This window comes from Odontesthes bonariensis, chromosome 18, assembly GCF_027942865.1.
Source record: "Odontesthes bonariensis isolate fOdoBon6 chromosome 18, fOdoBon6.hap1, whole genome shotgun sequence".
In the NCBI taxonomy this organism is placed as follows: Eukaryota; Metazoa; Chordata; class Actinopteri; order Atheriniformes; family Atherinopsidae; genus Odontesthes; species Odontesthes bonariensis.
In genome coordinates, this window is record NC_134523.1 from 26525905 (window position 1) to 26552237 (window position 26333).

Genomic DNA, 26333 nt, shown 5'->3' on the forward strand with positions numbered 1-26333 from the left:
GAGTTATTATCAGTTGAGTGGGGAAGGTTTTAAACTTACTAGAAAAGAGTCTCTATTTCTAGAATCTTGATTAATACTCCTGATATAGAAGGTTTTGCTAACGCATCACAATTATTTTCTAAATGTGCTTATTTGCAGAGTTATAATCAGTGACTTATGAAGGTCTTTACCCTCTCGAAAAGAGTTTCTGTTCCGAGTAAGATGATGGAATAGTCCTGACTTGAAAGTGTAGCTTAAGCATTACAATTATGTTTACTATTTCCATGCCTGTGCAATGAAGACTTGCTTGCTGCTTTAATTGCAATGATGAACAGCTTTCACATAAGCTTACATAATAACACATGAAGTCACATCAAAAGGGGGATGACAGACTTCTCCTAACTGGTTGTGCTACATCTCAAAAGGTAAGTGGCTCTTGCAGTTTGGGGGGTGTCTGCTAAAGTCTTGCTACTGCTAATACAGATGTGACACAATACAGAATATTACATTCCTACCTCAGTTATTTGACTGAATTAGTTGAAATGATAAAATCACTTCAAAAGGGGGATTGTTAAAATTGGCTTTGTTCTTAAACATTAGGAATGAAATAAGTCTCAGTACTTTTCCATATGACCTTAAGTGATGCAGGAGTAGAAAGACAAAACAATTAGGAAAGCCTGGGAAACCAAGGGCAGATTGATACACAGACATTATTTGAATTCCTCAGAGACATTATTTGGGTTAGTACGATTCATATCCAATCACATTTGATCAACAAGGGATCCACCGTGGGAAACTAGGAGATATATATACGAGGTGTAACCGGAGATACGGGGCTCGGTCTGACGGATTCTTGCGAGGTCTGTCAGACTAAGACCAGCGCTGAAATACTGCACTTGTTGCCATACCAATAAAGACTTCTACTAAAAGAACCGAATCTAACAGGTTTAAAGTGCACTGGAATGTCATGTTTGGAGAAGATCCTTCTGAGGAGGCTCAGATCCGATCTTCTGCTGTTGGCCTGTTTCACTATTCTCGTAATAATGTGTCCATTATCAGATTTCAGGCGTCAAACTTCTAACGTCTGAGCTCTCATGCATCATGTTTCGGAAAGACAGACGCAGACATGTGGCGACTTCCGCCTGCAAAGAGTAGAACACGCACGAAAAAGGCCACATTGCACGAATCCGATCTGTATCCGATTTATAACCACAAACTGAAGTGGCCCAAATCGGAATTAGAAAGAAAAATCGGATCCGAATTTGGGCCACATTTGACGTGCAGTCAGAACGTAGCTTAAGATCTTGCATCCGATTCACCCAAAGGACGAAATGCAAACTGAGAGATGTCGTATGTGCGGCGTAGAGCGGTGAGGAGTGAACGACCTTTATATTTTCTGCCTTATACGTGAGAATAATGTAAATGACCCCCATAACGGTCAGGTACGGCCCACCAAGTGTACTCTGAAGACAACGTTTGGATGAGAAGTGAAACGTCTTTAAAATCCAAGAAGAAGAGTAAGTGTAGTTGCCCTTCTTCACGCTTCTTTTAGCATAAAAACGGCATCAGAAGTACCACCTCCTGACCTGTTTGGGCTACAATATCTCCCTGATACTTTTATTCGCCCCTGGCTCCAACAATCCCTCATCCCTGGCAATCTGTTTGAACTAATTCTATGGTGCACATGATCTCCAGTCATCTACGGGAACTCTGCTGCCCCCTGCAGGGACGCTCACTGATTGCTCCAAGTTGATAAAAGCATAGCAGCCACTCACAGTCAATGTTGTTCTGCAGCACACGGATGCACTGGTCATACAGACTCATCATCTTAGGCAAGTAGGCGGTCTTCGATCCCGAGTAGACCACCATCTTGGAGTTGAAGCGCTTCCCTGTGAAGCCCGCGTCCTCCTCGTCGTTGTAGACGGGAACTGAAGCTAAAGACAGAAGGAAGTGAAAGTCAGAACAGCAGAATGGGAGTTAACAGATAAGTTGACACTGACATTAGAACCAGATTACCGTCTGTGAATATGGAAAAAAAAGTCACACCCAGGCGCATGTGAAACTTGAAAGGTTTCTAAAGAGACGTTTGCAGCTGCTCGGTGAGAAAAATGCAAAAGCAAATCACAGCTTCTGACAACAGTTAACTTATCTTGACTGTTGCTTGTTTTTAAATTCATTTAAATTATTTTATTTGTTTCTCTTTATATTCTTTTATGTATTTTTAATGCTTCCCTGCTGCAATGCTTTTATTTTATGTGAAGCACTTTGAATTGGTTGTACATGAAATGTGCTATATAAATAAATTTGATTTGATTTGATTTATCCGTTCATGTCAGACACAATCAGAATGAAACATTCCTCCTCATTTAAAGATGGAAGAATTAAAACTAGATCATTTAATAATCTTCCTCTGGGCAGCTGCTGCGACTTTCCTGCAGGACGTGTCTTTAGAGAAAGAGAAATACGAGTAAAACTTTAATGTCATCGTGGGACAATTTGCTTTGCAAGCAGTCCTCAACAGTAACTTACACCACAGATTACAACAAAAAAACTGAATTGGTTTAAAAAAAACAGCAGCAGAAGGAATAAACAAGAGTCTGTGTCTGTTTGTACTGCATCTGGGAAAGCTGAGCCTCCTCATCTGCCCTTCAGATGCTGGAGGTCATTAAAAGAAAGACCCGTGATCTTCCAGCACTGCCTGAAAATCTGACAATTTACACTTATTTTTGAGGTTAAGGCCGCCAGACCAACTGATTATAAAAAAATGTGAGAACAGACTCGCTAAACGAAGGATAAAACTTAGCAACATTTTTACAAATAGCATCTGTGTTTGTGTCAAAGTTGAGCGGAGCAGTGGGGAGGGGGCAGAGGAAGCAGAAAGGAGGGTCAAATCCCTCAGAAAATCCATCAACAGTCATTTTTCTGGAGGAACGATCGGTCACACCAGTCAACAAACCCATCAAGGATGGGACCAGGATGTCGCAGAATCGTCTGCTTACTTCAGGACAAACCGTGACCTGTGACATGCGTTCGTGTGTAAAACAAATAAAAGAGGGTAGAGCACACGGCCCTGGGGGGTTCCAGTGGAGGATAAGGCCTTACTGGGAAAGCTTTTATTAACCCAGAGATCTGTTTGTTAAAAAAATCTGTGAGCCAACATACTCGCCCTAAAATCCACAGTAAGATTTCTGATTTAAAGGGACAGTTCGCCTCTTTTGACATGAAGCTGTATGACATCCCATACTAGCAACATCATTTATGAACATGTTCTTACCCCCTGCTGCCTCCTGTGAGCAGTTCCAGCCTCGCTTTGGCGTTGACGAAGGTAGTCCGGCTAGTTGGCTGGGGTTTAAAAAATAAAGCGTTTTGCTTCTCAAAACAATATGCGTTCAAAAGAGTAATACATTTGCATCACAAAATCGTTCTCCAGGAAAAAGTCAGACCTCACAATCGCTTGGCCCTATTTTCTCTCCCTTCGTATCACTGCCTGCTGTGTGGACCGTGCAGACTGAAGTGCAGACCGAGCACTCCCCTGCTTCCGAGCAGCAAACACCGTAACAGGCGCGGCTGTCGGCAGGCGGCAGCAGGCAGTGATATGAAGGGAGAGAAAATAGGGCCAAGCGATTGTGAGGTCTGACTTTTTCCTGGAGAACGATTTTGTGATGCAAATGTATTACTCTTTTGAACGCATATTGTTTTGAGAAGCAAAACGCATTATATTTTAAACCCCAGCCAACTAGCCGGACTACCTTCGTCAACGCCAAAACGAGGCTGGAACTCGGCTCACAGGACGCAGCAGGCGGTAAGAAAATGTTCATAAATGATGTTGCTAATATGGGATGTCATACAGCTTCATGTCAAAAGAGGCGAACTATCCCTTTAACAAGAAGCTCAAATGACGTCATCGCAGGCCGATAATCATCCTGACTTTTCCACTGGCACCAACATAAGCTTCTTCTACATACTGGGAACTTTGTGTTGCTCCGGAGAGGACTGAAAACAAACAAGACTTGTCCTCGCAGCTCATCCCAACCAACCAGAAATGAGGAACAAGAGGATCGCCCTGACATCAGATTAGTGCCAGCATTCACACGCGGGTTTCGTGGCTTTGAAAGGACATTCGGCGTGAAATCATTTTTACCTTTGCGCCTCTGAGGGGACAGCGGCGGGGAGGGGAGAGGTCTGTAGTTGGGCTGAATCGCTGGCAGAGGGATTTCAGGAAGAGTCGGAAGAGATTCAACAACCTGCACACAACAACACGCCTAAATCAACATCTGGAAGGAAGAGTTTCATCCATCAGACGAGAAGAAAATAACACAACAAGCAAAAAGACGAGCTTATAGTATTGATCCTCTCATCCATCTCTTCACATGAAAGCTCATAGCACATTGTCCAAAACTGTTCCTTTGTGGTGAAAATGTGTTAGAAAACATCTGGGCCGTTACAGGCGAACTTGGTAGTCCGTAACTGGTAAGCTCGAACTCCTGAGAACGGAGAGCGGTTATCCTGCTTTTAAGACAGAAGCGTACATCATGTTACTTCACATTTATCTCCACATGGATATTGTCGATAAAATAGTCAGTAATGTTCTGTTTGGCTGCGTTTCCATTTCAGACACATTACAATTAATCCTTTTTTTTAAAACATCTGTATTCTCTGTAGCAATAAGAGTGCCCATGAATCGACCAGTGGCGGGAAAATAAAGCGGAAGGTAGCAGTGGTCGTGTTAGTAACCGTTTTAAGTGAGTGGATGGGGGGGAAAAAAAGTGAAATAAAAAATGGGAAAAAAAGAAGAAAAAAAAAGGGGGAAAAAAAAGAACGAAGCCATTTAATCTTCAATATTCCATTCGTAATTTGAAAATCAATTGCTTTTAAACCACCACCCTCATAATCCTTTATCACATGTCCGTTTTTGATGTAGTGATGCTTATTTTTCCATTTGAAATTAAAGTTTATTCTATTGATTTCTTTTATAATTCTAGGTGGGATGGCGAGGGAGTATGCTGGATAAATTAATCTGGATAATGATTCAACCTTGGTTAACATGGTTCTACCGAATAGCGTTAAGTCTCTTCGTAGCCAATTATTTAAAGTTTTTTTGCACTCATCAATAGTATTTTGCATATTCTTTTTTTCACATTTAGTTATCCAAATCCCAAGATATTTAGTCTAATTTTTGACAGGAATATCATACAACGAAGAATCAGAACAGTTTTGGATACTCATAAGTTCACATTTGTCCAGATTCAGGTGCAACCTGAGGCCTGAGAAAAAAACTTTATTGTTTGTAAGGCTAATGGAATTTGATCCTTATTTCTTAGAAAGATTGTTGTATCATCAGCAAGCCGACTTATAATCAATTTGTGGTTGTTTATGTCTAAACCTTCAATGTTTGAATTTAAAACAGTAATGGCTAGTAGTTCAGTGGCTATAATGAATAAAAGAGGTGAAATGCTGCAAAAAAATAAAAATAAAAAGTGAGTAGATCACAAAATCAAGAAATAAACGTTTAAAATGGAACGCTTTTGTTGTTGGACTGCTTTATCATGAAGGCAAGGAGGAAGCAGCACAACTGAGTCACAAATCAGTTGTCTGTTTTCTCCTCTGCCATCTTTCTATCAGCTGGAAATCCCGTCCTGGATCAAAATGGGCGGAGCAAGAACACATCCGGGCACGTCGACCATATTTGCCTCGATGCGTAATTTGAATTGGAGCGGGAGAATTTCTGTGATTGTCAGAACAACACAAGTTCAGCCAAGTACGCGTGTTGAGAAACAGCCCAGGTTTCTTTTGACTTTTTTTGTACATATGAGCTCTTAAAATTAACGTTAGTGATTTGTCTGTCTGCAAAATTAGAAACAAAATGACCTCGCAAAAATAGAAATGACAAAGAACAAACTTTAAAGTGGACATATTATGGTTATCTATAAAATTAAGTGGAGTGTGATGTATGATGTACTATTTATTGTTGTTTTAATTGTTCGATTTCTATTCTGTGAAGCAGTTTGGCCAACTTCAGTTGTTTTTAAATCTGCTGTATAATCAAAGGTGACGTGACTTAATACGTCCCCTTTAAAGTTCATCTTTTTATACTAAAGAACTCCTTTTGTTAGTAAGATAAGATATTTTGAGATGATCATTTTTGTTGATTATTTCATTAAGACATGTCTGGCATTTATAAGGAACCAAACAGCATGAAAACTGTTTCAAAATGCAGAATACTGATGTTTTTAATAGTGGATATGAACCTGCCTCCACAGTCATTCAAACATTAAGAAACGGAGCTGTTTCCGGGCCAATATGGCGTCCAAACTGGCGCATCAATGGTCGCCAACTGTAAACAAAACTCGAGGAAGAAACAAAGAACCATGGAAAGAGGTCTTCGAGTGTATTTTGAACTGCTGAACTAATTCTTTTATGTTTCATGATACACAAAAGCCGTTAACATCAATCTTTATGAGTAATAACCCAATTTCTATCGAGGTAAAAACTCACCCTCCAGATTAATCTGAAAAAAAACTTCTCTCACGTCTAAAATATGACCTTTAGCTGTACCAAATTATACATCAAAATGTAGGCTTTTTTGTCTTCTTTCACCCAATGAAATCATCCCTGTGATGGGCCTTACGGTTTTCTCTCAAACTGGCTCAAAGCGTTGCGTGCGCCCACTCAAGCTACCATAGAAATCTATTATCAACGGGGTCAGCTTTATTTTCCTCAGATCTAAAAGTGCGGCTTGTTAACCCGGCGCTTTTTCCACATTTTTTTGTACTCAGTTTGAATAAGAAACACATAAACGCGTTCCTCTATGTCTCCTGGCGCTCACAGTGTCAACGTTATATTCATGGCTCTGATAGTTTTCGCTCAGGAGGTCAGAGTTTCAGGGGTACGCTCAGCCTAAATTCAACTGACACCTGTGCCCCTCTCGCTACTTTTAACTGCCACAGAGCCCTGCAGCTGCTGCGTTGCTATGACGATCATAACGACCGTTCAGTGTGTAATGTGGGCAAACACGCACACACGGAGTTAGCATACAGAGTTATGCGGCTCAGTTTAAGCACAGCCATTATAACGAACAGCCTTGCCACTCTATATTAAAGGCCTACAGAAAGCTGACACTACACCCAATACATAATGATAATACATACACAGAGGAACAATAATGATCATTGGACTCTACACCAAAACATTTCATAAACGCATGAAATTTGCGATTTTGAATTTGCCGCTAGGAAACCTTCCTGGAATTCCAGACTGGGGGCGGGGCTTCCGTGTGACGTCACAAGTGCCATGGTTTTTCCTGGCTGCCTCAGTGTTGCCAATTTAGCTAGATTTAGCGACTTTTGGCCATCTCTGGCGACAAAAAAAAATAATCTAGTGACTTTCGGGCTCAATCTGGCTGAATCTAGCGACAATTCAACTTGTTTTGTGAGTGACAAATCAGTCGCCCCGCGACACCATACAAGCCGAGACAGAAGCACTGCAGGACGGTGGCAACCTGGCATTTCCTGTCAAAACCGCAGTTTCAAGCTAGCTACAACGAGGGTAGGTTCACTTCCTGTTTTCAAAACAACAGCACGTAATGGCTTTCCCTATGATAAAAGGCAACGGGTATTTTATTTTGTCAAAATAACAGGAAGTGCGCTGCTCACTGCGGCTAGCTTTAGCAGCGCCGAATTCGTCGGAACAAAATGGTAAACAGCCGGTATTTTGTCAGGTTTTCAACACGTTGGGGATCTAAACGACTACTTTCTCCCCTGAAAATGTTTCAAATGTTGCGGGGACAGAGGAAGCAGAGAGACCCGCGGTCTTGTGTCTGTGTCTCCCTGTCCGCCTGCCTCCTCTCTGGTGAAATCAGCCGGAGCCATCCCGCCGTGTTCAGCTCCCTGCGGTGCGGACACTCAGGGGGAATCCACCTGGCGGAGAGCGGACACACCGCGGGATGGTTGCCCTGAAATCAGCCGGCAGAGCGATCATCAAGAGCCCGGACGTGGACATGATCGCTCTGCCGGCTGATTTCCACTCTCCACCTGGCGGAGAGTGTGTTCGCTCTCCGCCAGGTGGATTCTTGTCTGACCGCGGGTCTCTCTGCTTCCTCTATCCCTGGTGGTGTGAGCTGCTGCTGCTGAGGGCAACACACGCACTTCGTACATCTACTCGCAATAAAAACTGCACTGAACTCAACGTTTTATATTTCCAAGCGACGTCCCGCGGCACACATCGAAATTTGCCGTGAAGAAGCTGTCCAGGTCTGGCAAACTGCTGGCTTCGCTACTAGAACTACTGGGGGTTGTTCCAGCAGCTGGCACTCGTGACGTCACGCACCTGTCGTTCCAGTTTGCCAAATTCGAGTCAAATGTGGTGATGGTTTATTGGGCCTAATCAGGACTATCCAGGGGCCTAAAATTATTTTAAAATCATAAAAAATTTCCATGGTATATAAGGAATCGATCTGCTATTTCAGTTTTGTGCAAAAAATCACCTTTCTGTAGGCCTTTAAGCCCCATTGTACCGGCTTTTTGGCTGCAGTTCCACCAGAATTCCACTGGGGGCGTCGGTGGAGACCAGAATGAATGGGGCCCAATGGAGCTAGATGCTACAAATGGTCAGTTTCACCTAAGTCTCCTCAAGAGCGCTCAGATTTGAATGTAGTTTCTGAGAGCTCAACATGGGTTTCAAGTCAAAAATCTACTGAACGAGTACATATATCCCTTTGATTTCTTACAGGTTGGCTTCTTGTTGTCCACAACGCGCTAGCATTGTGCTAATGACAGCTGGTCGACCAGCTATGTATGACGTCATATACACTTCAAATCCTTTTTTTAAGCAAATGAGTGGCTCTAAAAATCTAAAACTCAGCCATGGGTATTTTCTAAACACCCTCTTTCGAAAACAACATTCGAATTACTAGAGAAAAAATTATATCTTGAGATAAAGGCACGAAAGGGCGTATAGCTCCATAGGACTCCATTCATTCTGGTCTCCAAAATTGGGCGCCCCACGTGGAAAGAGGGTGGAACTGCAACCAAAATCGCCTCGTTGGAAACCGGAAATGCACCGTGAGTGGCGTATCTGTCCTATTATAGAATCTGTGGTTTAAGGTCTTTTCTGCTAAATGAAGGGTGGTTTTTTTTGTCTGGTTCTGGTTCTGATGGAGGTCTTTTCCTGTTGAAAGGGAGTCGGTTCTTTCCACAGAGTTTTGGTGCAATCTGTTGGTTTCCTTAGTGAGGAATTTGTTTTTTTAATTTGTTTTTTTTATGTATCAATTGGACTAATTTTTAATTCAATGAATTGGATTTGATTGGATTATGATTACAACGAATTCAACTCTAACTGGACTGTATCATTTAAAGGGGAACTCCGGGGCATTTGAAGCGCATTTCCATTGCTAGAGGTTGTCAAATACTGACAGTAGGACACAGACCGGTGCAAATCGGCGCTCCCTGTGCGGCGATTGCGCTGTTTGCGCAGCCTGTCATGCTAACCAAATACGTGGTGGCTAAGGGGGCAAGTGCTAAACCTTCCACGTAAAACAACAACTTGCACACTGCAGAAACGTCAAACCACTTTATAAACCATCCGACAATAAAGTCACAAGCCTTACCATCAAAACCATATGCATGGTTCTCACATTACTGGCATGGGGACGTTACAAAACAACTTTATAAACAGCATGTCACTTACCTCCTTTCGGTAGGCACGCGCATGTGAAAGCCGAAAAGAGTCAATGGACGATAATCCCATATACAAAACAATTATCTTCTCTAGAAAAACTGCGTTCAAGTATTTAAAACATTACAACAATATTACTGGGCATGTATTGTTGTAATGTTTTAAATACTTGAACGCAGTTTTTCTAGAGAAGATAATTGCTTTGTATATGGGAGTATCGTCCATTGACTCTTTTCGGCTTTCACATGCGCGAGCGTACAACTAACCGGTGAGTTACATGCTGTTTATAAAGTTGTTTTGTAACGTCCCCATGCCAGTAATGTGAGAACCATGCATATGGTTTTGATGGTAAGGCTTGTGACTTTATTGTCGGATGGTTTATAAAGTGGTGTGACGTTTCTGCAGTGTGCAAGTTGTTGTTTTACGTAGAAGGGTTAGCGCTTGCCCCTTAGCCACCACGTATTTGGTTAGCATGACAGGCTGCGCAAACAGCGCAATCACTTCACAGGGAGCGCCGATTTGCACCAGTCTGTGTCCTACTGTCAGTATTTGACAACCTCTAGCAATGGGATTGCGCTTCAAATGCCCCGGAGTTCCCCTCCATAAGTATTTTGCTTTTCAAAACAATATGCGTTCAAAAGAGTAATACATTTGCATCAAAAAATCGTTCTTCAGGAAAAAGTCAGACCTCACAATCGCTCGGCACTATTTTCTCTCCCTTCATATCAATGCGTTCAGCCACCTAGCGACAACCGCGCCTTTTACGGTGTTTGCTGCTCGGTCTGCACTTCAGTCTGCACGGTCTACACAGCAGGCAGTGATGCGAAGGGAGAGAAAATAGGGCCAAGAGATTGTGAGGTCTGACTTTTTCTGGATGGATGATTTTGTGATGCAAATGTATTACTCTTTTGAACGCATATTGTTTTGAGAAGCAAAACCCTTTATTTTTTAAACCCCAGCCAACTAGCCGGACTACCTTCATCAACACCAAAACGAGGCTGGAACTCGGCTCACAGGATGCAGTAGGGGATAAGAAAATGTTCATAAATGATGTTGCTAATATGGGATGTCATACAGCTTCATGTCAAAAGAGGCGAACTATCCCTTTAATGTGACACTTCGTGACTAACTGAGAAAAATTAACGGTCTAAAACGACCATAAGAAAACCAAAGAAACTTAATTTGAGATGAAATGTGGTAGTAAACTCCAGAAAAAAAGCGTTGTTGGTGCTCACCCTCTTGCGTTTTTCTGGTGTCGGTGCGACAGCTGACGAACTGGAGCCTGAATGATGCCTCTTGGTGCTCTGAGCACCATTCGACTTGCTTGCTTTGGAGGAAGAAGAGGAGGAGATGGGCGTAGAGGAGGGTTGACGGGAAGACGATGTGGAGGAGGAGTGAGACGGCCGGCCATGTGGTGTCGAAGACGGTAAATTTGGCTTCTTCTTCTTCTTGACTGGCGTCGGGGCGTCGTATGTGAGGAAGGACTCGAAGGACATGGTGGGCGTCTCAAAATCCTCTTCCTCCTCTTTAGATGGAGAGTCCTTTGGTGCTCGCGGTCGCCCTAAAAACGAAGAGGTTAAAGGTGGAAAATCATGAGAAAATAATTAATTACAGAAAAGTTTGGGGGAAAATATGAGCACGAACAACAAACTAGGGTGGCTACGATAAAACTCGAAAGACTCGTGCTACCATGAGCGTTTGGCTTGTCCCTGATGGGATACCGTAAAAACATGGCGAACATGGACAAATCATCCGTCTCTATATTCATATTTTATGGAGGACTGAAAGTGCCATAAATACACATATATATATATATATATAAATATATATATATAAAAATGGCTAAATTAATAACTATATGAAAATAAATGCAACTAAAATTAAATTTTTAAAAATGTATGTCAAAAATAATCGTATGGGGTGCGGTCGGTGGCGTAGTGGGTACAGCAGGTGCCCCATGTACAGAGGCTATAGTCCTCACTGCAGCTGGCCCCGGTTCGAGTCCCGCATCGGACGGCCCTTTGCTGCGTGTCTTTCCCCCCCTCTCTGCCCCCTGCTTCCTGTCTCTCTTGAACTGTCCTGTCCATTAAAGGCATAAAAGCCCCAAAAAATATATTAAAAAAATAATAATAATAATCGTATGGAACGTGAAATAAATCAATTTCTCTGCTTTAATTTTAAACTGCATTTCTTTAAACTGGTGTTAATGGTAAATTCTATTAATAAATTAATAGTACAGTCTCCTCGTGCACGCTCAGGACGGGAACTGAACCGAAGAGAAGTTTAGATGCAACCTGTTGGTTTTCTTAACGTGGCATGTTTTTTTTAATTGCCTCCATATAATTTGGGGGTTCGATTTAATTTGATGATGATTGAGTATTACAATGAATCGGCTTGTGATTTGCTTGAACTGGACTGTATCTTGAGATTAGATTTGTTGTGATTTGGTGCTTTATAAATAAATTCTTTCTGAAACGCTCATCTTGTGGTGCTGTGCATTAAAACGCTGCAGAAAACACGACTCTGCGTTTTTCAGGCGTTTCAATGCGACTTCCTGTCGGCAGATTGACTCAACATCCACAGTGTGGGTGATCAGGAACAGGATGCCGCTCTGTGTTGATGCAACTTTGTGATGCAGGCTGATAACACGCGTGTCATATCAGTGCACAGTGATGCCAAAATGACCACAGAATCATAATTTATTATCTTCTGTTGTAATAGGAAACGATGACATGTAACTGCTCTATGATTTATGGCAGAGCCGAGCCGTTCTTTATCGACTTAAACGCCAGAAATGGTTCAGAATTCTCCGATTTTAAACTTTTTCTGAAAACTTCATGAAGAGTTGATGATGAAAGTGATTAAGATATTGGGTTTAAAAAGAGCCCAGTGTTAGCTCTCACCATCGTCTCCTCCCTTCTTCCTCTCCTCCCTCTTGCCGTCGTGTGTTGTGGACTTCCTGCCGTGCTTGGCAGCCTTCTGTACTGGACTCTTCTGTCTTTCCCGGTCGCCGCTGCGTTTCTTTCCTTCCCCTACTCCTCCTCCTTGGTCACTACTGGTCTGAGCGTGGCGTTGCCGCCGCTCATTGTCTCTGTTTCGCTCACCGTGGTGATGGTTCTTGCCGGGTTCTTTGATTGGTTTGGCGTGGCGGACCTCTTTCCGAGGAGGCGGGCTGGGTTCGGGCTCCGGCTCTGGGCTTTCGTACTCGTCTGACTGATAGCCTCCTCTCTGCGGGGGGCTGTACTGGTCGTGTTGGGGAGGTGAAGGTGAGTAGTTGGTATGGTAGCCTCTCTCCTCCTCTTCCTCCCCCTCCTCCTCTATGTAGGAGTGCTCTTCCTCGGGGGAGGCTTCTCTGTGGCGTCTGTGGCCTCCTGTGCTGCCAGCATCATGGCCTCGAGGCGGTGGAAGTGAGCGGGAAGCCTCTTTGGCGTGGCTGTTGGGTCTGAGGAGGAAATACAGGGACAGTGAAACTTACAAACAAATATTCCATTTTCAGAGGAATGTGATTTTTCCTTAGTTAAGCCACAGCTGGATTTGGCCATTTAACTGGACCACCGTCCTTGTTTGGGACTGAAAAACCATGAAGCTGTGGACTGTTTGAGAAAACCTTCCAGGCATCCGGCTGCCTCTAACCTCCTCTGTGGGAGATCCTGGTGCATGTAAGTTCAGCTGAATTCACTGCACAGACGCCATCTTTAAGCTACTTTAACGGAGATTCTGTGGTTATAAAATCAGGATTTTATTAGAGCAGAGCGACAGTCTGGAAATGCTATAAGTGAGCTGACACGAAGTCTTAATGGGCTGATTTTCAGTCCCAGTTTCTGACAAAAGAAACTGAAAAATATGGGAATGAGAGCAGCTTTAATGGGGAATTCGGCTGGATTTATGTACACTTAATGCTAAAATACAGTTGCTGTTAACTTTGCGTGTTTATCATGGCTGCCTTGCGTATCCTGCGTCTCTTTGGTGCGTCGGTTGTGTCCGTGCTCAGAAATTAACGTTACGTGTACGAAAGCTGCAATATGTAAGTGACCTGTAGGGGGCTAGGAATCTTACTTTTGATGTTTTGCATCGTCAAATTCTCGATTTAGGGGCCTATATAAACTACGATACCGCCGCTGTTGCTTTTTCTGTCATCATCTTAAGATCAACGAAATGCTAACCTCTTCTTCTGACGCCATGTTTACTATCTATTGGAGTGCTTCTGCTTCATGGATGTATTATAAGTGGATACGGCACGCCAATTTTTTTCCCAGTGGCCACTCATGGTATTGCAACAGAAAATCCCCTGTGGCCCAAAAAGCATTTTTCCCATAGACTGCAATAGTGAAAGAGATGCCTGTAAAAGAGTTCACAGGACGCCTCCAGCTGTAACCGCTGTTATTAACTAAGCTTTGTATTATATATTTTTAAGTCATGGACTTTTTATCCGTCAAAAAGTTTTCAAACGGCCAGAAAAGCCCCAGAAAAGTCTCTTTTCCCAGCGTGACATCACAGCTGTGTACGTGCACTGTGATGTGTACGTACGTGCACGTCCTCATCGCCCCGGGGCATGATGGGAGGCCCCAAAGCATCATGGGGGGGTGACTCTACTGCGCATGCTCTATGGGCCGCATGACGCGGAAGTAAACCCTGAAGTCAGAAACTTTTTCGGCGTAAGCGCCAGGCTAGCAACTCCATTGAAATCCACGGCGGCCATTTTGCGGTCCGGTATCCAGATAATATAATACATCCATGTTCTGCTTACATCCTGTAAATCCGACAGTAGCTTCTGGTCTGAGTGATCAGGGATCCCTTGTGGGATCCTCCAGAAACAAGCGAACTAAACAGGAAAGTATGTTAGCGGTTATGCCGAGAACGGAGACGGTTGCTTATGTGAAAGTGAGGTGAAACAGCAACTGTGTTTACTATTTTCAGCCTTAAACTTTACTGTTTTTACTAAAATATGGAACTTTTTGGCTTGTACAAAGCACTTAAGATCATTTGAATTGAGTTGAGCGAATAGATGGAGGTCTAACTCGATCTAATACTGCATTATCTGGGTGTTAGTCCAGATTTGAGAGGCTCAATTTCAGTCCTACTAACATGATTTTGCTCAGAAAATTTGTTTTTTTAGTGTGCTTGTTCGACTATGAATCATTCAGGCAGAAAAAAGGCTCCTAACTCAAGGGATGGACCAGTGTTGTGTCCACACAGAACAGACAACTTAGCAAAGAAGTCATTTTAAATTGGATCTTCAGGCACTTTGTTACCAGCAGCCTGTCCACAGAGCTCTAATTATACTTCCTTTGTGATTGATTTAATCATTCGTGTTTGACTTAGTGGTTAAAAATACATTCTTCTGTGATGTGAGCACAGATTTATTTCTACTTTACTCAAACTTTAACTGTGGAGACGGGGGTTGATACACCATAAAAACCAGGATTCAGCTGATAACTGGACTTTTAAAGCAGGCAGGGCGGGGTTGACACAAGCAAATAAAGCGTTTATTACACATTTTGTTTGACATTTGCCAGTGATATTATCCTACAAAAGTGCAGCTTGGTTCATTCATTCTGAACCTCGTTGGTCTGCTGTTGCACATGGTACACAACATGCACATCCTTCACAATGAGGGGTTCTATCGAGTTAAATTCAGAGGGGAATTAATTCAAAATGGTGCAGGAATTGTGTGTGTTTGTGTGCAACGTTCCAGATTCAAGCATCAACATAGACTACAAGTCATTGTAGGTACAAAAAGAAAAGAAAATTGTTCAAAGTGAATAAAGATTTAGGCTTTTATCAAAGGAAATATGGTATTTTAGGATCTTTTTAGTTTCTTCCTGCAGACTTAATTTCGAATGACAGATTTTTTTAGAAAGCGTTTACCTTGTAATGCCACTTTTATCCATTTCATGGGACTTTTACTTGTTATTTTAAATCAAATCAAATAAACAAAAGACCATCTCTAACCCTGACAAAGATATATACAAACCAATGCTTTATTCTAAGACTTTATAATGCAACAGCATGAACTGTGCTGCTCTTAAATTACAGAACAGACGTGCGAACTAAAGCACCGACTCCTGGGTTCTGTTTGTGGGCTTAGGTCTGTGGGAGGTACCTCTCTGCGGACTGAGGAACCAGCTTCTTCCATTTGGCAACGAGGTTTTTCGCCAGCTCTCCTACTACTTCATGTTTCCTGAAAGAGTTCACAGTTTTCCCCACTCCGGTTTCCTGTAAGACGACAAAAGCTCGAGATTTACTGAGGCAGATACCGCATGACGGGAGTCTCACATCCAGGCTGCACACGTTCACCTTTACAGCAATTTGACTGGTGGGAAAAATGTTCAGGCTGAGCTCAGGAACAGGTCCCTTCCTGCGATCTAAGCACAGTTTCTACACTACAGAACAGCCAACAAGGGTTAAGGAGGTCACCTGATCCTCTTTAGCTTGAACAGTTTCGCCCCGCAGCACTAACACACAGAGCGGTCCTTACCACCAGTATTTCCACCGTCATGGGCAGCTCCCCGAGTCTTTTCAGAGTTTTCAGCAGCTGGAAAATAAACACAAACAGCATGAACAGTTAATGTAATGGCTATTCCTCCTCTTGTGTCAAAAATCAAAACTAAAAAATGTCGAAACCATAATAAACTAAATTAAATCAAACGGCCACTGAAACACCTAGGGAGTGAATTTACCCAGGTAAAATGAGTCCATTGTCCAGGCAAAAAATTAGGTTTCTTTAGGTTTATTGCTCCAACCAAGCAAACGAACAAAGAACAATGGCCTTTGCCGCCTGCTAAAAAACCATTAGCCCTCCCAGGTGCCTCCTCACCTGTGACTGCCTGCCCGTCTAATTAAACTCTCCCAGTGCGCCCCAGCTAACCAGGGCTTTCAAAATAAAAGCATAATTAAATACCCAAATTAACTCAAATAAATATATAAATAAATATCATAAACAACCAAAAAAGGTGTATTCCCCAAACTAAACCCCCAAAAGATAACTAAATAATAAGTGAGCCAAATATTACAAAATAACAAATAGCTCCTACAGTTAAAGCAGGACTGTTGACTCCCTCTGAGCTGGAGTAGAGAAACAGATAAGCTGTAGGTTAGATTGGCTGATAGACGATCCTGGAGATGCAGGAAACCTTCAATCTTTTTTGGGATGGTGGTCAGGTGTGCACCCTTTATAAATAATATCTGTCCATCCATCATCTTCTGCTTTTTCCCAAGGTCAGGTCGTGGAGGCAGCAGATTCAGGAGGGAAACCCAGACATCCCTCTCCCCAGCAAGGGGATCCCCCAGGAGGAGCTGGAGGGGCCAGCTCCTCCTGGGGGATCCTGAGGTGTTCCCAGACCAGATGGGATATATAATCCCTCCAGTGAGTTCTGGTTCTACGTCCTCCTAGTTGGACCTGCCTGTAAAACCACCAAAGGGAGGCAACCAGGAGGCATCCTAACCAGATGAACCACTTCAGCTGACTCCTTTCTATGTGGAGGAGCAGCGGCTCTACTCCGAGCCCCCCCCCCCAGATGGTGGAGCTCCTCCCCCTATCTCTAAGGCTGAGCCCCGCCCCCCTCTGAAGGAAACTTATTTCAGCCGCTCGTATCCACGGCTGTGTTCGAAACTGCATACTTCTCCTACTACTCATACTTTTTTCCCAAATGCATACTAGATTCGCCGAAATGTTGGGTATGCATCATGAGGTTACTACTCATACTCAAACTACCCAAGATGCATCGTAACGTGGCCGATCGTCATTTCCTGTCAAAACGGCAGTTTCAAGCTAGCTACAGCGAGGGTAGGTTCACTTCCTGTTTTCAAAACAAAAGCACCGATTGTATCGTAACAGCTTTCCCTATGATAAAAGGCAACGGGTATTTTATTTTGTGAAAAGAACCGGAAGTGCGTTGCTCACTGCGGCTAGCTTTAGTAGCACCGAATTCGTGGGAACAAAATTGTAAATAGCCGGTATTTTGTCAGGTTTTCAACACGTTGGGGATCTAAACGACTACTTTCTCGCCTGAAAATGTTTCAAATGTTGCTAAAGTTTACAGAGTTTAGAGCTTAAGCGAAATCAGCTTCAGGCCGGCTGATTTTGGCTCGGGCAGGAGCGAAATGCATTGTGGGTATACGCTCTGCATACTGTCTGATCGATGAGTATGCAGTATGGAAGTATGCAGTTTGCAAGTATGTAGTATGTAGTATGCAGTTTCGAACACAGTCCACGTACTCCCCCCACGGAATCCCTCAGGGAACACAGTCATAAGCCTTCTCCAAGTCCACAAAATGGTCAAACTCCCATCTTTACATATTTAAATTTTTGGGCTGATCACAAACAGACAAGCTGACAGATTTTACTGGCTAAACCTTTGACGTTGCTCACTGCGGCTAGCTTTAGTAGCGCCGAATTCGTGGGAACAAAATTGTAAATAGCCGGTATTTTGTCAGATTTTCAACACGTTGGGGATCTAAACGACTACTTTCTCGCCTGAAAATGTTTCAAATGTTGCGAAAGTTTACAGAGTTTAGAGCTTAAGCGAAATCAGCTTAAGGCCGGCTGATTTCGGCTCAGGCAGGAGCGAAATGCATTGTGGGTAAACGCTCTGCATACTGTCTGATCGATGAGTATGCCGTATGGAAGTATGCAGTTTGCAAGTATGTAGTATGAAGTATGTAGTATGAAGTATGTAGTATGTAGTATGTAGTATGTAGTATGTAGTATGCGGTTTCGAACACAGCCCACGACCTTCTTTGGGTCTCTACCCAGATCTGTGCCCACAGGTGAGGGTTGGAATCTGGAGGAGCTGACTTCCATCCCGGCTGCTTCACATTCAGCTGAACCGCTCCAGAGCAGCTGAAGGTCACGGCCTGAAGAAGCCAACAGAACCACATCATCTGCAAACAGCAGAGATGGAACCCTGAGGTTCCCAAACCAGACGCCCTCCTCCCCCCGACTACACCTCCAGATCCTGTCCATGAAACCACAAACAGGACCCGGGACCAGGGGCAGCTCTGATGGAGTACAACAGGCTCCGTAAACCAGCTCCACTTGGTACCAAGAAAGTGGAACCAGCTCTGACTGTGTTCTACAGGGACTGAACAGCCCAAAAACAGACTCCTGTACCCCGTACTCCCCCCACGGAATCCCTCAGGGAACACAGTCATAAGCCTTCTCCAAGTCCACAAAATGGTCAAACTCCCATCTTTACATATTTAAATGTTTGGGCTGATCACAAACAGACAAGCTGACAGATTTTACTGGCTAAACCTTTGACATTTCCACACCTGTAGCGTGTTTGGAATGAGATTCAAAGCTCTTGTTGGAGCGTTTCTGCACTAACTGACAAACGAGCCGTCAGACAGTCAGACTGTTTAAAAGGGTAGACAGCCTGGCAAAGAAGTGGAGAATTAAAGGTTCTGCTACCAACCCACAGTTGAACAGTGTGTCAGCTGTCAGTGGAGGAACCTGTGAGCTAAATAAGCTGGTAAAGGGGGCTGTTAGCTTGCTTTTAATGTCACGTTATTTGTCTTTTCTCTGTTAGTCGCCCTCAGTAGGCACATTGCCAAAAGTATGAAAAGCCAAAAGGGTCATAATTCACCTTCCAGAATCTCATCCGTGTGTTTAGCACCACCAGAAGTTAAATAAGCACCAAGTGCTGCAATTGTAAGGTGTTTTTAAAGTAAAAATATGCGCATAATTAACAGAAGCAACATATAAAACAACTGTTAATGCAATAGTTCTCCTACAGAAACGAGCCATACGGATTATTAATAAGGTTGATTACTATGCACATACTCCCCCACTGTTTATGAAATCACATGTTATGAAGTTCAGTGACCTGGTATATTACAAAATAATGCAAATAATGAATCGAGCTAAATCAAAGTTACTCCCAGTCAGCATACAAAGTTTTTCTCATCTCAAGAAACAAAGTATAATTTAAGAGACATATGCAAATTTACTGTAAAAAGAAATGAAAAGGAGATGCAAATCTGTTGTTGGGGTTTCATTATGGAATGATGCTAATATAAATGTAAGCAATTGTAGAACATTTTGGGTTTTCAAAAGGATGGTTTCTAAAGCAATTTTTGAGGGCTACAAGTATTTATAATTTGTGAAGGATTTTGTGTTTATTTATGATTTTGTTTCATTATTCTTCTATTTTTTTTTACTTTATTGGATGCCATTCTGTTTTTTGTCTTTTCTCTTTTTACTATTACTTTTCTTCTTACTTTAGTATTTGTAAAAATATAGGTTGATGAGTAGCTTAATTTTGCTCAACATGACAGGCTTAAATATAAGCATTACGCTTCAGCCTGTAGGCCTTTTCAGTCACTTAAAAAAATGCTATGATTGTACTGAACACATTTGTTGTTTACTGTGTGACTGAATAAAACAAAACAAACAAACAAACAAACAAACAAACAAACAAACAAGTCCAGAGAAAAGTCAGCAGAAATGCGTGGATCTGATTCATCGTTGACAGAAGAAACCAAATTAAGAAATATCAGTCTGTTTGACGCAGAATCAGCATGTTTTCCGAATATTTTTCAAATAATATCAACAACACTAACAACTATAGACAGTAATAACACCATTATTACTGTTATTAGTACCAGCAGTCGTATTCATAGCCATTACACCACAATCTTTAACCAAAACTTATCTTTATCTGCTCGTATGATTGATCTCTTTCCATTTTTCATGAATCAACAAGGTCAGTGATGAAAACTGTCACCAAGCGTGGTGCCAAAGCCACAGCCGGCGTTATAACCACGACACAACAGCCCCAACGGGGCTCTTTCTGCTGCTTTTTGTTGCTTCAAGGTTGATCTTTTAATAAAAACACCACTTCCCAAACTGTTTGTTTGGTAACTGATAGCCTGTTTTGATACCTGCTTTGTATTTACTGAGCCAAAATGTGTGTTGTGTGAATACAAATCATTGTTAAATGGTATTTTTAAATCAGGAATTGGCTGTTTTGAATGCTCACATATCATCGGTTGTGTATGTATTTTGGGAGGAGGCCTCAAAACACCTGATCGGGAGCGGACTTGGCTTTGACTTGCACTGATAAAAGTATAAACTCACTGAAAGATAAGAACAGGATGAAGGGTAACAGCTCAATCTAAGTGACTACGTGAGCTGTCACTGTTAAAAACAAATCTGATAAAGCTGGGGATGGACCCACTGTCTCTTATATTAGGCCTTCCTGCTAAAGGTGTAAGGTTAACAAATCAAAGATTATTTTGTATTCTTACATTTGCGGCGAGGAAGAATATTTTATTGCAGTGGATTAGCAATAAGCCACCAAATGTTAAGGGATGGCATAAAGTGCTGTTTGAGTTGGTGCCTCTGGAATACATGACCTGCGTATCACACTCAAACTCCAACCAATTTTATGAGGTTTGGAAAACCGAATTTGAATTACTTGGATCCCAAAGTATCTTCCATTCTTTTACAGGGATTCTCTGGAAGGTCATAAAAACGGGACACATTGTTGTGCACCCATTTTTCTTTTCTTTTCTTGACCCATTTATGTACTTCTTTTTTTACTGTCTTTACCTTTATGGATACTGATTGTGTGTAACTGAGTCATTGTGTGTTGCTTGAGTGTTGTGTTGGAGTGTTGTGTTTGTTTTTGTTGGTAAAGGAAAATCAATAAACACATTTAAAAAAAATATATATATATATAAACAAATCTGATGACTGAGATTCATTCATTCGTTTCAAACTGGTCTGATTCAACCCGCAAACAGCAGCTTATTCACTCAGGAGGCTCAGAGATGTGAAGCCCGAGATGTAGTAAAAACCTCTGGGGTCTCGTATTTCTGCGCTCTTTTAACTGGACTTCCCAAAAAGAGCATTAAACATCTGCAGCTCATCCAGAACGCTGCTGCTGGAGTTTTAACCCGGACTAAGAGATCTGAACACATCACAGCAGCTTTAAAATCTTTACTCTGGCTTCCAGTCAGTCACAGAATAGATTTTAAAAGCCTCCTGATGGTTTACATCTGTGATATGTTCAGAGAATATAAAGCCAGCAGAGCTCTTAGATCCAAGGACTCAGGTTAGCTGGTCCAGTCCAGAGTCCAGACTAAACATGGAGAAGCAGCATTTAGCTGTTATGCTGCAAACAAGTGGAACAAACTGCCAGTGGAGATTAAACTTTCACCAAATGGAGACATTTTTAAATCCGGGTTGCTTGTTTTTTAAATTCATTTAAATGATTTTATTTGTTTCTCTTTGTATTCTTTTTTGTATTTTAATGCTTCTTACACTCCCTGCTGCAATGCTTTTATTTTATGTGAAGCACTTTGAACTGTTTGTACATGAAATGTACTATACAAATAAATTTGGTTTGATTTCTGTGGGTTTTTTGATAAAAGTGTGACTCCACTCCTGGCCACAGAACCCCCCTCTAACATCAGGACCGCTTTGTTCCACATCAGCAGTAAACAAAGGCGAGCCCGCACACCGTTTACCTTCACCTACACGGTTCTAGTTTTCAGAAATAAAGCAGCAGACCGTGTTTCACAGCCCGGCTGGGGTCCCGGCTGGGGTCCGGCCCCGGTTACCCAGCAGCGGTGTAACATTACAGGCCTGCGGCCGCTGATCTGTCACTTCTCTCGGTGAGAGTAGCCGTTAGCTGGACGGCTAGCGGCTACTCTCACCGAGAGTTGGCCTGAAAGAACGAGTTAATGTGGAGGTTTTTTAGGTGTTAATGTTCTGACTGCTGGAGGGAAATCTACTGACAGGCAATGTAATAGTTAGGGGGAAAAAAAACGAGTTAAAGAGTTTCGTTATAACAAGTTAAAGCCTCCTAATTATCGTGACGTCACACGATGCCTTTTATGGCTGTCGGGAAATCTCTAAATGCAATGCAAGAACGATTTTTACCTGTCATGGATGCCAGGGGCGAGGCTAGGGGTGTTTTTAGTGGTGCCAAGGCCCCACCGTGAGATAGCTCGGCCACCCCCTGTCAAACATTAGTGTCTGATTGGAGCATCCCAATAAGAGGCTGCCAGGGGTCAGCTGTCTGCCACACTGGAAAAAATGCCTCTCCAAAAATAAGTAAAAAAACAACAAATACGAGATGTTTTTGCTTGAAATAAGCAAAAAAATTAAATAAATAAATACTAGACGGTTTTGCTTGAAATAAGCAAAAACACAACAAATAAAAGACGTTATTGCTTGAAATAAGCAAAAAACAACAACAAATACTAGACGGTTTTGCTTGAAATAAGCAAAAAAAAAAACAAATACGAGACGGTTTTGCTTGAAATAAGCAAAAAAAAAAAAAAATACAAGACGTTTTTGCTTGAAATAAGCAAAAAAAATCTGCCAATGGAACTAGTGAAAATCAAGAATTCTTGAAATAAGATGCGATATTTAGGACTTTTGAGTTAAAAGTGATCTTGAAATTAGCTTAAAAACCTCTTCAAATGTAAAAAAAAAAAAAAAAAAGCTTGTTTCATATGAAATATGACTCAAAACAATTTCTTTTCAAGACTTTTTCATTTAACAAAATATTCCAGATGTATTGTCTTCAAACAAGTCCCTATATCTGGCTGAAATAGAACTTGTTAGGCAATTGTGTCTTATATTAAGTGTAATTAGATATTTTGACTAGAAATGAGAAATAAGACAACCCCCCTGGCTCAGCACATTTTTAAAATATTATATTATGCAAAAACACATTTTCTTTTTGCTCAAGGATGCATTATTTTAGTGACCATTTAATTATTTTCTAGTATCTGTTTTAATTTTAACTCTTTACTCCCAAAATCAATGTTGAGTTATCTTCAATATCTGTCTCAGGCTCTCTGTTATCCATGTCAAGCCACAGTCTTTTGAAATGAAGAGGTCAAAATTGAATGTTGTAGGGGAAAACACTACTCAAAGCAAAACTAATACTCCAAAATTTATAAAATGTACTAGTTCGCCTCAATTAGTGAGAAATAATGTGCCTCTGTGAGCATTGGGGGCTGGGCACCCCTAAAGACCAGATCCTAAAATTGCCCCTGCATGGATCCCAAACTTTTAGGATTAAAAACATATTTTTGAAATTCAGAAAAGTTATTTAATAGGTTTGTTAGTTTAAACAAGTTTCTAAACATCATATATACAGTATATATATATGTATATATATATATATATATATATGTCCACGCAGACAGCCTATCTTGTAATCCTTTAAAGTGGTCTTAAGCTTTCTGAAGTTTTTCTTCTTTTTCAGTCATCTTCAGCCTGACCATTTTCAGAGGAATTGATTTGTTTACTAAACAACTTAACTCTGACCTATGTACCATTCATGCAAGAAAAAGGCTCCTAACTCAAGGGATGAACCAGTGTTGTGTCCACACAGAACAGACAACTTAGCAAAGAAGCCGTTTTAAACTGGATCTTTAGGCACTTTGTTCCCAGCAGCCTGTCACAGAGACACATCATTTGTTCCCATTTCTTTAGCTGCATCTGTGAAAAACAGCAAAGATAACACAGTCTGACAGACAGAAAGTAAGATCTCTGCAGCAACAAGGTGACTGAGATACTATTAAAGAGATATTATTACAGGATGTATAAATATTCAAAGTATTAAGGGCTAGCTCATGACTTTAAAAGCAAATAAAAACATGTTGTGAAGAAAATATCATATAGTACGAGACAACGAAGAAGGAAATGTTAAATTTGTAGATTTGTAAATGATTTAAACTGCATATTATTCACTCTATGTACACAAAATGTTCTCTGAACTGACATTTTGTGCAAAATATATGCTTAAATATCTTTGATTGATGGCCACATACTTTATATTTCATCATTTTTTTATCATAGTTTAAATAAATTCTGTTTCATGTTTTGTGTTTATTGACTCAAATCGTAACATTGTGTAAAAACACGGGGGGGCTAGTTCCACAGCCAAGTTAGATTGGCTAAATGGAAATATGTTTCTCAGTGATTTGAGGGTTTGATAACATAAATGTATTAAGTATCCCAATCCTAAACTCATTACATTTATTAATCTGTTGTTCACTTACTTTTTATTAGTAACATCTACCTAACAAAGCAGTGAATATGACTGATAACCAGGGCTCTAAATTAAAACCCGCCAACCCGCCAGATGCGGGTGAAAGTTATCTTTGGCGTGTCTTAAAAAAAACCAAAAATGATAAATGAGTAACTTTACCATCTATTTCGCGGGACGCGAAATTATTATATAAAGTCTATGCGCGGGACGCGCGACCGCAGTTTCTATGGGAACGCATCTGCCGAGGCTGCCGTACTAGGGGAGTTGGCGTGGGTCACTCTTGGTTTGGAAATATGATAGACGCCGGTACAAATACAAATACAGACGCAAACACTAACAAAATGTGGCGATGTTTGGGACAGCCGGCCTTGAAGAGAAAAGATATGCCTGCCAAAGGAGGGGAGGAGGATGATATTGAACCTCGCGAAACACTTTGTGAGAAAAGGGAAAAATGGAACTGATTTAGATGGGTCCGAAGACAGTTCAGACAGCTCGGACGATGTTTTAGCATTTCACAATATCCCCCTCATAATTAGTCTCTGCACATAGTTTTGTGTTTAATTTTGTGCATTATCTGCACTAAAACATGGTTAGAAAGTTGTTAAATATTTCCATTTTTGAACATTCAGGGTTCACATGAATATAAAGTTTTAAAGTTATTTTTTAAATTTTTTTATGTACAAAAAATGTGACCCTGAATAGTATGTGAGGGTTGAGGAGTAATGAAATGTTAAAATAAGTTTTGTATGTACATAAGTTTAATTATTGTAATTATTTTAATTGGATATACATTCCCAATTTCACTGTAAAATTAATTTAAAGCTTTAGTTAATAAACTGATCAAATGAATTCAGTGGCTCTCATCTGTCTTTTTTGCACGGAAAAATATGTGGCTAGTGGAAATTCTGATTGGCTGGTAACTTCAGAAACTTACTAGCCACATTGACTAGTGACCAAAAAAGTAAATTTAGAGCCATGCTGATAACGTGTTATTACCGGATAATAGTGTTTAGACTTATTCTTAGTTTAGTGCTAATGGTGACAATCACCATTCATGAAATTATTGCACAATAATGAAGATTTTGAGCTTTGTGTCTAATGTTAATGATGCTACAAGCCAAGTGTTAAGTGTTTATCATGTATGACTTCTGACTGAATCCAGATTGACAACATTCCGATGTAATTTTGCTGCTTCAGGGTGGCCCCAGTGAAAAAAACAAAACAGCTGAAAACCTCTTGGAGGCGTTTCAGAAGACGGAGCCAGACAGCGCTCCGTGAACGCAGCATTTAAAAACCCTCGCAAAGCTGCGGAAAAGCTGCGGAATTGACATATTTCTCGGCTTCGGTCAAAATTCGCGACACGGTCGGTGTGAAACGTCAAATCTGTTCGTGTCGACCGCGGGAGTCGTTACCTTTCGAGGCTCTGGATTGTCCAGAATCCGGGACTGAAGTCTCTCCACTGTTTCCAGCAGTTCCTCCGCCATGTTTACTGCTGGTACCCTGTCCCCGGAAACGGTTTCATGATCCGGACTGAGCGAGGAGACGCGACGCAAGACGAGTTCCGCTGCTCCGTCGGAACGGGGAGGTTAAAGAATAAAAGCATTGAGCCTGAAGAGTGACTAAAATGCAAAGAAATGAATAATGGAATAATAAATAAATAATAAA

General features: G+C 41.5%; 1 protein-coding gene across 1 annotated transcript in view; it reads right to left on the minus strand.

Annotated features, from left to right (window-relative positions):
• eloa (elongin A) overlaps positions 1 to 26182 on the minus strand; it is a 35952-nt gene extending 9770 nt beyond the window's left edge. Inside the window, exons 1-7 of the mRNA XM_075449267.1 lie at positions 26081 to 26182; positions 16130 to 16186; positions 15755 to 15867; positions 12555 to 13093; positions 10887 to 11212; positions 4121 to 4223; positions 1755 to 1913 (exon numbers count right to left, since the gene is read on the minus strand). Coding sequence (XP_075305382.1) covers positions 1755 to 1913; positions 4121 to 4223; positions 10887 to 11212; positions 12555 to 13093; positions 15755 to 15867; positions 16130 to 16186; positions 26081 to 26152 — 1369 coding nt within the window. The 5' untranslated portion in view covers positions 26153 to 26182. The remainder of the gene's footprint in view (positions 1 to 1754; positions 1914 to 4120; positions 4224 to 10886; positions 11213 to 12554; positions 13094 to 15754; positions 15868 to 16129; positions 16187 to 26080) is intronic.
• Between the last annotated feature and the right edge of the window lie 151 nt (positions 26183 to 26333).